Below are 11901 nucleotides of genomic sequence, written 5' to 3'. Positions count from 1 at the left end.
TGAATGCATGCTTTTTCATTTTCAGGCATCTCCAAGAAGCTGGAGGCAGCTGCAAAAAAGAAGGATGGTGAATTGATTCGACCGTGGATCAAGTCTACAGTGAACCATGCGTACTGGGTTGCAGCTTCTTGTGCGGACAATGGTAGTTGCCAAATGGGAATCTATGATGAACCACATCACAAACAAGCACGAGGACCATTCTACCATCTTCTGCAAATGTGAACATGGTCCCATTTTGGAAGAAAGACAGTGGTTGAAAGATGGTATGTTTACAATTAGAATGTGTATAGAAAAGTATACATATGCTTACATTGCTCTATTTCAATATCCAGTTACTGATACTAGCTGTGTACACACGTGAGCTACCGGTATAACCAAACAGAGATGGATATTTGGCCATAATTTTATCACGATTTTTTCTAATCAGAGATGTGTGTGTGTGTGTGTGTATATATATATGGTTGGGAAACAGTGCTATTTATATTGTGGGATTATTCTAAAGAGCTGAAATCACAATACGCCTTTGATTTAACCAAACATGTAAGCACAGACTGATAAACTTGTTCATATACACAATCATTTCTCTTGATTAGGATCCAGGGCATACAAACTTATGGATAAAGTCATTCGCAGTCCTCACATACTCCAAGACATCCAGAAGCTATCACCTATACATCAAACTTATGGCTTAGAAGTGTTCCACAATGTTCTGAATCACTACGCACCCAAGAGCACACACTTCTTTTATGGATCCATGCTTGCAAGGTAAATAGTATGCAATTAGATTAGATGAAAATGAGAACATGTGTTTCCGATCAGCTGCTCCTAGCACTTTTTTCCCCCATGGTGATAAATAAAAACTTGCAGAAATTAATTATTGCATGAAATTGAGCCAGTTTTGCCAGTAGTTTGAAACACTTATATATTAGATATTAATCATCGTGTTGTATATATAATGTTTAAAAACTAAACTGAAAAACCCTATCTGCCTACCTTAATTGTAAAACTAGCTCAGTAAGTAGCAAGAGTCACTGACCATTTAATTCTGATTGTGGGTTTTTTTTTTGCTTTTATTTCCTTAGGTTACATCTAGCTGCCCTGCACTATAATGAAAATTCAAACAATGCACAAGCAGTGACCAAGACTGGCCAGGAGCGGTGGAGAGTTGTCTATCCAAAAAGCAAGAAAGGGATGGAGGCTGTTGTAAAGCCCTGCAAAGTAGACCCAACCTTTGGTATGATTTTGACTAAATATGTTGGTGCCATATCTGTTATGTAATGTATCCTCCTTTTCTACACCAAAGCCATTGTGTATAAGCTGCTGTCACAATTTCTCGGGGATGATTGATGTCAACTGTAGATTGACAATAGCCATTTTTAATGTATAAATGTAATGTCCAGTGTAAACAGGTAATCAGTGCTGGATTAAGGCGTTGTAAGCACTGAAAATATTATGGTACCCCCCGCCTACAAAATGTGAAACTAAAAAACAAAATACACTATTAAAAGCTAAAAAGAAAAGTAAATCAAAATACATGGAGATCGAAATGGTCATATATAATTCAATAATTTCATCATCAACACTTAATTTGAATTTTTTCTGGTGCCCTTGTTGGGCTGGTGCCTTAAGCATGCCCTTAGTGTGCTTAATGTGTAATCCGGCACTGCAAGTAATTAGAAGAAATAAAGTAATCTCTAGTAAAATCTGAAATATGAATAAAATAATTAAATACATTTATAGTTCGTGGAATAAATTTTATTAAAGTTCATTATGTTGGGACACGGGTTATTCTATCATTAGGAAAATATAATAGTTCAAAATTAAAAAAGTTTATTATTTCATATCTTGGTGCATTTTTATTCTTTAAGGTTACATTGCACTCCTGAAGCAGGCATTGCTGGACTTGAGGCAGTACTTGCCTACATACACAGAAGCATACATGTTCATGAAAGGGGCATCTCAGTATCCACCACCACTCACAGCATCATACAAACAATTTTCAAAAGATGAACTCATCATGAAGCTGAAATCACGCTTTATGAAATCCTAGAATTTTTATGGTGCAGCATATCTGAAGCCAACATATTCCTCTGAGGGAAAAGTTTCTCTGATTTTTGAAACAACACAGGATGGAAGCACTTTACGGCTGTGTCTGCCTAGTCGATGCCAAATCTATGTGACAAAACGCCAATATGCTATATGCCTGTATGTTCTGAAAATAAATATAGAATGCCTGTAAGAGTAAATTCATACAAGAGTTAGATATTTCTTCTTTGGTAAATCATGCTGAATTATACTTTTAGTACTTCAGGTGAATTACTTTTGATATATTTATTTTTTTATTGAATTATTAATCTTTGAATACATATAGATTTGATACAAGACATCATACACGTGAAATGACCCATATCAGTATAAAATTGTTCTATTTATTTGTTGTTTGTTTATTGTGTTCTTGAAGACTCATTAAACCTAGTTAATAAGCAAAAAATATTTGTTGTCATGATTGCAACATCATAGTAATTATTAGAATTTATAACAAACCTGCTATTCTTTTCTCAAAACAAGCATATATATATATATATATATATATATATATATATATATATATATATATGGCACATGAGCACAATCCAGGCTGTATAATGTAAAAAAAAGTTTAGATATCATTCCAAAGAAAATACTAGAGAAAAGGGTAAAGTCTTTAAAAGAGAAAGCTACATTTTGTTCTTAAAAACTGCATTCTTTTCATAAGTTCAAGACCATCACATCTTGAACATTGTAATGGAATGCATCCCTCTGCAATAAATGTTGCCTCCATGAGTTGTAAGATGAAAACACTTTGAAGTAAGAAAATCTTGCAAATAGTTTGTTTTGTAAAATGTGTCCCAAACATTGTCACAAGTGTAGGAAAATCTGATTAAACAGGAACTTTGAAGAAATTTGTATAAGATTGGAAAAATTACTCGTGTATTGGTTCATTATCATCCAAAAGTCCATGATGTTCCAGGTATTCATACAGGGATACTTCAAGCATGTGTCTGTTTAAGCAGTTTGCAGTGAAACTTTCATGGAGGGTTATACATGTCAGGTCACCCTTCTTTTTCCCAATTACCTCTACCTCTTCACAGCATAAGCACTCAATTGTCGAGTTCATCATTTGGCAATATCCACAATCACACCTGTAATGAAAGAGCACAACATAATTTTGACCATTCAAGAATGTTTAAAAATTACTTTCACCATTTTGTAAGCATTGAAAAGGAAAGATGCGGATTAGAAATAGTGAAAAGGAAAGATGCGGATTAGAAATAGCATGTTGATTCTGCATTTGAAATGAAGTTTGACAAAACAACATTAGTTCTCAGTATGTTGCCTTTCAAAGTTTATAGTAAGCATTATCAAGTCAGTGTGATATTATGAGTCGAATTGTGTTTAATAGGTTAGTATTCAGTGCAACTTGTATCGTTTGACTGTGATTTTTGTGTTTATAGATTACAGAAGGAGTTAATCTTTGGTGTCTACTGACATTCGTTATCATAAGTCATGTATTCTGCATGGGCTTTTGTCCTTTATTTGAAAAAAAAAACATATTTCACTGTGTGAAGGAGTAAATGTAGTTGAAGTTTAAAATAATGAACAACAAAAAAATCTGTTTACAGTGTACAGCACGTCATTATTTCCACTAGAATCAGTGCTCTGAAACAATGCAGCAATTATAAATTTACAAAATCTGTATGTGGCTTTCATTGCTTTAAAAATTATGAAAATTTGCTACTTAATATCGAAAATGTTTTATTTAGCAAGACATAAACACTAGAATACAGCTTTACAAGCATCTACGTTGATAACTCGCACTATCGGTATAATTTAAAAGTTTCAGGCAATCGAGGGAGGATTATCGAAAGTTGGGTCCACCAAAACTTACAGATTTATACACACAGGAGTTGACAAAGTTCCAGTTACTTTTACTGAAATGTAAAGTGCGTTCTGCTCATTTTTTGTATATGAAATGCATGCTATAAATCGGTACAAACTACTGTGTTCTCGAGTCGTCCCTCTTCACTCGGCAAAATGTACTCATCATTCGAAGAAGATGACGTGTCATCACTACCCTCTTCGTTGTTAGTCTTCAAAAGTGGCTCAAACTGATACGGTAAAATGTTCACGTTCACTGAGAAGTCGGGGAAGTTGTTCTCGGAATTTTCCATGACGCAAAATGAAAAAGAAATTATCTGAATCACGCTAGCAATCTTCGTAGTTAGCTCGGTTGCGTGGTAGCAATAGATCCTATGACGTCACTGCCGGCCACGTGATACGGATCTAATTATCTCTCAAGGCATTTGCGCGGATAACCAAAATATTTCCTTGTAGTAACTAAAGGGCCCGAGAACAGTGTACGGGAATAAGATAAAATATAATTTTGCACTACAGGCAGTCAAATAATATAAAACCAACATATACGTTCCCTATTCCTTTAAGTTTCTTTAATGAATACAATGTGTCTAATCAATTCATCTGAATGTGAATAGACAGATTTCTCTTGTTAAAGATATTGACTCTCAAGTTCAGCTGATTCCTGTATTCCTTGAGCACTGTCACTTTCAAAGAACTGAGATGATGGTCAACTAAGATCATAAGATTTAAGTTTCTTCAAATTTGTCCTCCTATTGTCTTGTTCACAATGTTGGAACAGAGCTGCTCATCACACATTTTTATGGTAGGAAGACATCAACTCCCCACCCGTATGCACGATTATACATTTCGTCATTGACATCCTATGTATTATATGTCTGCCATCATATAACACATTAGCAGATCTGAATTTATGGCATGTTAAAAGTGCCATTAAACTAAACGAAAATAAAATCATACTGCAATAAACCCAGTAAAAAATAAAGTTATAATTGGAAAACTATACAATTAATGCTTGAACTCTAAAAAAAAATAACTAAATCAAACCTGCACACTGAATTAGTTCCCATTGTGTACAATGATATCAGAAAGTAGCAAAATATATAAGCAATGTCCTTTCTTGGTAACCATTTGTTCTTTAATGATGCTGAAGCATTTCCCAGCTTATCTTTCTGTGTTGATTATATAATGAAACCATTATATTAAAAATACTGCATATCACTAATCTATTTTATCACTGTTCAGTGGCACTTCCAGAGGTACATGTTCCAGCTGTGAGAATATTTATAGGTTACTGCATTTTTATGGGAAAATATGAACGAGTTTTTTTAATGGAATTACTGCACGACCTTGGTAGTGAAGTATATCCATCAGACAAAACAAGTTGATATTTTCCCATACAAATGCACTAACCTTTTTATTATATGCTAATTTTTTTAATTCTGCCATATGCTTAATTATATTAACAAAATACACTACACGAAACGAAGTAACTGAATGTATGCAACATTCCAAACTAAATACACAAGCACATATTCATCATTACACAACAACAACATTATTACTGCGCACATAACTCCGCCCAGATAAATTTGAACTTAGTTGCGTGCTCGACATAACTTCAAAAGAAAATGGCGTGTCTAGTTAAAATTGAAATTTGGAGTCATATTGTGAATGAATGTGCATTGCAACAACTTTTCCATTTGATCTGGAATGAATAGATTTTGGTATTTTGTTCGATTCTACGAATTTCGTGATTATGGACTGGATTTGTATGTGACAATTCCACATGAAATACATCCGATTGAAGAAGCGAGGGAGAAGCGTGTTGACATCTGCAAATGTGTTTCTGTTTCTGTCATTGAATGTTTGAAATCATAATGTGGGAAAAATATGAAGTCTTTCAATTGCAATTATCAAAAAGACACTATGGAATTTAATGCTTATTTCATTTTGAGTGTAGTAAGGAGGATGTAATTGCACTTATCAAAATTACAGTACAGTTTCAAAATTTATAATCAGGATTGAGAACCTATGACGTGGCTCATGTAATTCGGATTTGCAGAACTAAGAAAGTACATTTTGAGGAAATTCAGGATGTAAAACTGTAAATATATTTTTTTGCCATTGTTATCATCAGCTAAAGAAGATAGTATATGACTTGTCACTTGTATGTTATTTGTAAGGACCCTTTTTTGCGTCTGTTGTATACTTTAGCTAGCCTAAATCTGAAACACTGTATCAACGCGGAATGTGCCAAAGCAGCTGGTATGTGGCAGTCCATGAAACATCTGTTTTAGTTCATTCAGAAACAAATTTAAACAAGCACAATGTAAAGCGCCTCTTACGCAAGTGAACATGATTTGTTTACAAATCAAAAGTGCTAGCATCTGCATACATTGTTTGTTTACAATAGAAAGTAGTTCCTTTATGCACGTGAATGCTATATGTGTATTGGCGCATGGGTTCAGTATCAGGTAATATTGCACAATTCTGACAATGTAAAGTTAATGCGGAAAAAAATGAGCATATAATAATCCCCATTACTAATCTAGATTATCACACTTTTCATTGGCACTTTCACAGGTTCATATTCCAAAAACCCTGCTATAAACTTAATATGCAGACTGAATATGTACAGAGGTTTGACAATCAATCATATGCAACATTTGTTGCATTGTACCTCACTGGAAGTCCAGTGTAGATGTCAGTCATGAGGTGTCCTATATACAACTAATTTTGAGCCTAATTGATATTTTGGTATTTGATGAATAGCACTGAGCAATTTGTACATTGAGATAAAATTTGGATATAGGCTGTAAGGATTTGTCAGTCGTTTCATTACTCTTTTCTGGTTTTCCGAATTCTCCCTTTGCACTTGAATCATCCTACAAATCTTTTCCACCATTCACACCTGAATAGTCAAACAAAGCTTTTCCACCATTCACACCTGAAACATGACAACGTTTTTTCATCTCTTGTTCACAATATTCATGGTACAGTATCCATGATACACTTAATAAAAGATTGGTCTCACTGCTGGTACAATTATTCTGTCAGTCATTATCATTCAAACATGTCTCAATAAAATATACATTTTCATTATTGCAAAGTTTTAAAAAATTTATCACCATTCTTATCATGCATGGTTTTGTTATAAATTATCACACAGTTATTGCTATTTAGCACTTTCTGGTATAAATTATCACACAGTTATTGCTATTTAGCACTTTCTGGTATAAATTATCACACAGTTATTGCTATTTAGCACTTTCTGGTATAAATTATCACACAGTTATTGCCATTTAGCACTTTCTGGTCAGTAGCACTTGGAATGGAGGTAGATAATGTCTGTTCATGACATAACTTTATTTCTTCTACTATCTGCTGATGCTGGACATCCAGATTGGTATATTTAAAGCCGTCTCGAGCCTAACATATAACATGGTGCTATATGGTTTTTCATGAACAAAAATGGAGATTTTATCGCTACAGTCGACTCTGTTGTTCAAAAAGAAAAAGAACAAAGAAAAGAAAAAGGTTTTCAGCTATTATAGTCTATAAGACTGACTCATCCAATATTGTTGTCTTCGTTTAGTGTGTTCTAACTTAATGTAATGATTTTTTTTCTCATTCGTTAACAGAACAGTGTCGAAGGCATCAAAAGGATTGCGGAATTTTTAGAGATCCATCTTGCGGAAAATATTGTGCAAGAGATTTCTGCACGAGTTGACTTCAAACATATTAAAACGAACGAACACCTTATTTATAGTGAACAAATGAGAATGATCAAACACATGAACCAATAGTTCTATCAAAAAGGTAAAAACGTTACTACATTATTAAGACACTGTTTAACTACAATTACTTGTATGGATAGATGTATACTGTATAACGTCTTAGAAGTATATTATTAGCTATATCACATTTTGGCTTGCAATGATTAGGGTAGTATAAACATTGACGTTAAAGTTCTCTACATTGTTTCCACACTTATATAATTCACGTAGCATGAAATCATACATTAGCAAATGTGCTTTTGTCTCTGTGATTCATTTTCTGAATGTATTTTTTCTTTAGTCCTTCCAATTTCATACTCATGAGTAGATGGAAAGATTTAAATCAGGAGTATAGGTAATAAAAGGTACAACAATTAAAACATTTTATGAGATTCTTGATATCGCTTTTTTCCCCTACAGGTATAGTGGGTGAGTGAAAGAACCAATTTACAGTTGCCCAAAATGAAACCTTTAATGCACGATTCCAGGAGCGAATGAAAAAGGCTAGATTTCTCTCCAGTTACACTTAGTCGACCTCATTCATTGGTACATTTAGGTTGCATAGAATGAGCAACGTGCATTTGTAGAAACGTTTAAAATTATAGAACAATCATTAAATAGTATTCATCTTCATAGCCAAGAAAGTATACCGGAATTTTTTTTTCTTCAATCCTTTATTAGGTTTCATAAATAAATTGTTTGAACTATACTTTGTATGCATTTATTTAATATGATATCAATGCATCGTCTATATTGTAATATTTCTTTTACCTGGGTGCACCACAGTGGGTCGTATCTTTGTTCAACTGTTAGTCCTACATATATTATAAAATACTACAAGGAAGACACTTATCTTCTTTCTGGTGCAACCTATTGAAGAATCGACGCTGGTATTTCATGCTAAATTTCGCGTTGCGTAATAAACTTGGTACCGATGTTTAGCTCAGACATTCAATTTTGTATGCCTATCTAAAAAATCTGCTTACTATCATATCTTTAAGGATTGCTGGACCATTTTTCAAAGCTCCTGCTCGACATGTCCATGATCGCGACTGATTAATATGTAAGAACAATGTGCTGAATTTTGCCGTCTTAACAAATAAATGCAGGATGTTATTTACTTTTAACCAATGAGAGGACAGTATTATATTCAGCTGGATTTCTCTTGCATATTAAGAGGGCGCAATCATTACCATGACCATGTTAAGCAGTAGCATGGGAAGTCAAAGCTAAATATTGGTTCCAAATTTGTTACGCAATGGGAAATGTAGCTTGAAATCTGAGAGCTGATTCTTAAATAGGTCACGTGAGAAAGGGGAGAGTGTCCTTCCTTGTAGTAATTTATACTATATGTATGACTGACAATTAAAATGTAAGCAACTAGGCAAGCATATGTGGGGAGCACTCCACCGTTATCAATATACTTTTCTGTTTGAATTATAGCTCTTTCAGCTGATGATCGTGACATATCAAATTACCAAATTGGTTTCCGCGGACGAAACATTTCAAACTAGTTATATCAAAATACAGTGCCACACCATTCAAAGGATACACATGAAAAAGAGTGATCTGTGTAATGTGCAATCCGCCATGATAATGCTAAAATTATGGAAGTAATTATGGGAGCCCTTAAGTGCGATAGGTACACAATCTTCTTCTGCATCGTCTAGTTTCATTAAATTATTTAAAGTCTAACTTTAAATGTACAGAGATAACTCTTTGTTCCACATACAGTCGGGGAGTGTTGCTGGTCTGTATGTTGATATAAATTGTGCTGAAATCATTCATGCACGAAACAAATTAGTTAATATTAGCTACATTTCAAGATTGTCGCATAAACACAGATGCAGACATCATTTGCAATGCTGAGCTGATAGTGTCAAAATAATCATATGTTTTGCATACTTGTTGTAAATTTCAGGAACTCCTGATAAATATGTAATTGATGTACAACATTCAATCATGCCAGAAGCATGCTTTGCTTGTGTTACAATCGTCAATAGAAAATTTGATGCACTCCATTTGAAACAATACGAGATTAAAATGCAACAAGACTGCACAAGAAAATGTATACTCAGACATGTAAAATCTTAGATATAGTTTGATTTATTTTCTTTTGAAATTAACCATTTCTAGTTGCTTTATATATGCTTGTCAAAATTAAAAGACCGTTTCGTTCACAATAAAGTTCTCAGCAGTGGATGAAACGTTGGTATATTGTAACGTGCCAAGGGTCAAGGTCAAATAAAATGGAATAGATGGACAGCTCACGCCTTTTTCAGTTACTAGACCTCTCTAGTGTATTGTAGTGTCAAGAAATGTGTTCACTACAAAAGTTCTTATATAGGTCATAAAAGCACAAAACAAAACAAATATAAATAGTCAACACAGTTTATTATATGTTTTCCAGGGTTGAATGTGTTTTCTCACAAAATCTAGTGCTCAGAATAGTGAATTATATGATTTGCCAATTTTCAGAACAGATGTTTCATAAAGCATTTCAGTGTTAAATTCTATGTGAGAATCAGCATAAATGTTCCATTTGTCCTAATTCACATCATCTCTAACTCAGATAATCCCAGTTCCCAAACGGATCATATACAGAAAAAGAAGCTGATTATCGCAAAGTTTGTTCATATAATGTACCGAAGTGGTAATGATTTTGTGCACCCAATCAAGGTTCGGACCCAGACCCGGGTTTGTGTTTTAGAGTCCAATGGTAAATATGTTAGAGGCACAGTCTGGAACCGGATGTTAATAGTGTGTCGCGTTTGTTAGCTGAGGAGGTATAATAGCAAATCAGGTCTCACTGGATAGTTTCGCATTTTGACACACACACCCCCATAATTTTTAAGGTAGAAGGCATGGACCTAATTATCACAAGCCTAGCATTTATAAATTCACACAAAAGCTAAATCTATAATGTGGTTTAGATTTACTTTGAGTTAGGCTTGGAAATAGGTTGGCTTGTTGGTGACTGCCTGTCACAGTTAGATGAGCATTGGAGATCAAATGCGTAACTTGGGCTGCAAATGAGCTGCCGACTTGGCTTACGTATTTATGTGTGTCTGCTACAGAGGTAAATATCTAAAAATCTAGATGGTTGAGGGGTGATGAAAAGTACGCTAATTTGTTATAGTACTAGTGAACTTTATTCATGCATAAGGCACATACTGATTCTTTTAGCTGCCTTGTCACAGAAAAATATTCAAAATAGCTATTTCTTGTAAAAAAAAATAAATGTAAAATTTAGGGGTTGGGGGCAGTGTTGGTTCAGTATAAAAACCATCAGTTGCATCAGGAATTAACCTGATTACTGCAGTCAAAATTTCACATATATGCTTTCTACAAAAATTATTAGTTTGTTTTTATTTGTATCTTCAGTGTAAAATTATTCTCATTTTTCTGTAATTGGTCATTGTCGGGTGAAAATTCACCAGATAAACTGTTCAGAGAGACCTCATTTCTGGCGATCAACTTCGAGCGATCAGCCTTAGTTAGATTGGTCTCACGAGTTCTCATATTGGCTGAGGGACCGATCATTCTAGCTTAGTAATCTGCGTAGATAAGAAGCTTCTTTTGAGATAACTAATATACATAATGCACCGGCGAATGTACTAAGGAAACAGAAGAATAATAAGAAGAAGAATGCATTTGTAACAATGAGTAAACAAAGAAACATATATTGAATTACCACTTAACATTACTTTTTTCTTGTAACCTTACATCATTAACACTATGTATCATGATATCACTTTCTTTCTTTAAATTTAATTAATAAACTAAAATAATTAAATGACATTAATAATTAATATGCTGACATATATCAAGGATACTGACTTTAAATAAGCTATACACTGTATTCAAAAATCAAATTTAGAATTATTTCCAATCAACTTGAATATAAATATTTACATTCATTTAAACATGCACAATTTTAATAATTTTAAAATTGTAGACTGAAATAAAATAAGTTGACTTACTGGTTTGCAATTTGTCTCACAAGATAACATTCAGTGATAACAAAAGAGTAAGTATTAAAACTGCATTACTCATTAACAAGTCCTAAAACAATATTTATCATTTTGAACATGATGAGGTTACTGTAATTAAAAGGTTGCATGAAGAAACAACATGGGAATTTCATAAGGTGCAAACATGTAACATGTCTAATTAAGGTGAGTGAAGACATTTGTATAATCTTTAT

At 33.6% G+C, this 11901-nt stretch overlaps 2 protein-coding genes across 8 annotated transcripts in view; one reads left to right on the top strand and one right to left on the bottom strand.

Moving 5' to 3' along the window:
• The window catches only part of LOC149775596 (uncharacterized), a 36350-nt gene extending 33918 nt beyond the window's left edge, over positions 1-2432 (top strand). For 5 of the 7 annotated variants that reach the window (XR_016416447.1, XR_016416450.1, XR_016416446.1 and 2 more), the window contains one exon: positions 26-263. Coding sequence is in view for 2 of the 7 variants with exons in the window: in XM_089943036.1 (XP_089799162.1) it covers positions 107-263; positions 594-765; positions 1083-1234; positions 1869-2050 (663 nt within the window). In the remaining 5 variants the exon portion in view is untranslated. Of the gene's footprint in view, positions 1-25; positions 264-593; positions 766-1082; positions 1235-1868 lie in introns of those variants that run through there. The other 2 variants (XM_089943036.1, XM_089943035.1) reach the window with 1 other exon arrangement.
• LOC149775595 (uncharacterized) lies at positions 2074-11237 on the bottom strand. The gene is made up of 4 exons (XM_089943499.1): positions 11132-11237; positions 6808-6865; positions 2967-3182; positions 2074-2212 (listed from the first exon to the last, which is right to left on the bottom strand). The coding sequence occupies exons 1-4, from the start codon at positions 11235-11237 to the stop codon at positions 2173-2175; spliced, it is 420 nt and encodes a 139-aa protein (XP_089799625.1). The 3' UTR covers positions 2074-2172.
• Between the last annotated feature and the right edge of the window lie 664 nt (positions 11238-11901).

Source organism: Sinohyriopsis cumingii, chromosome 19, assembly GCF_028554795.1.
Source record: "Sinohyriopsis cumingii isolate HCF-2022 chromosome 19, ASM2855479v2, whole genome shotgun sequence".
NCBI lineage: Eukaryota > Metazoa > Mollusca > Bivalvia > Unionida > Unionidae > Sinohyriopsis > Sinohyriopsis cumingii.
Note: the sequence above shows the minus strand (reverse complement) of the source record. Positions and strands in the feature narration are given on the sequence as shown.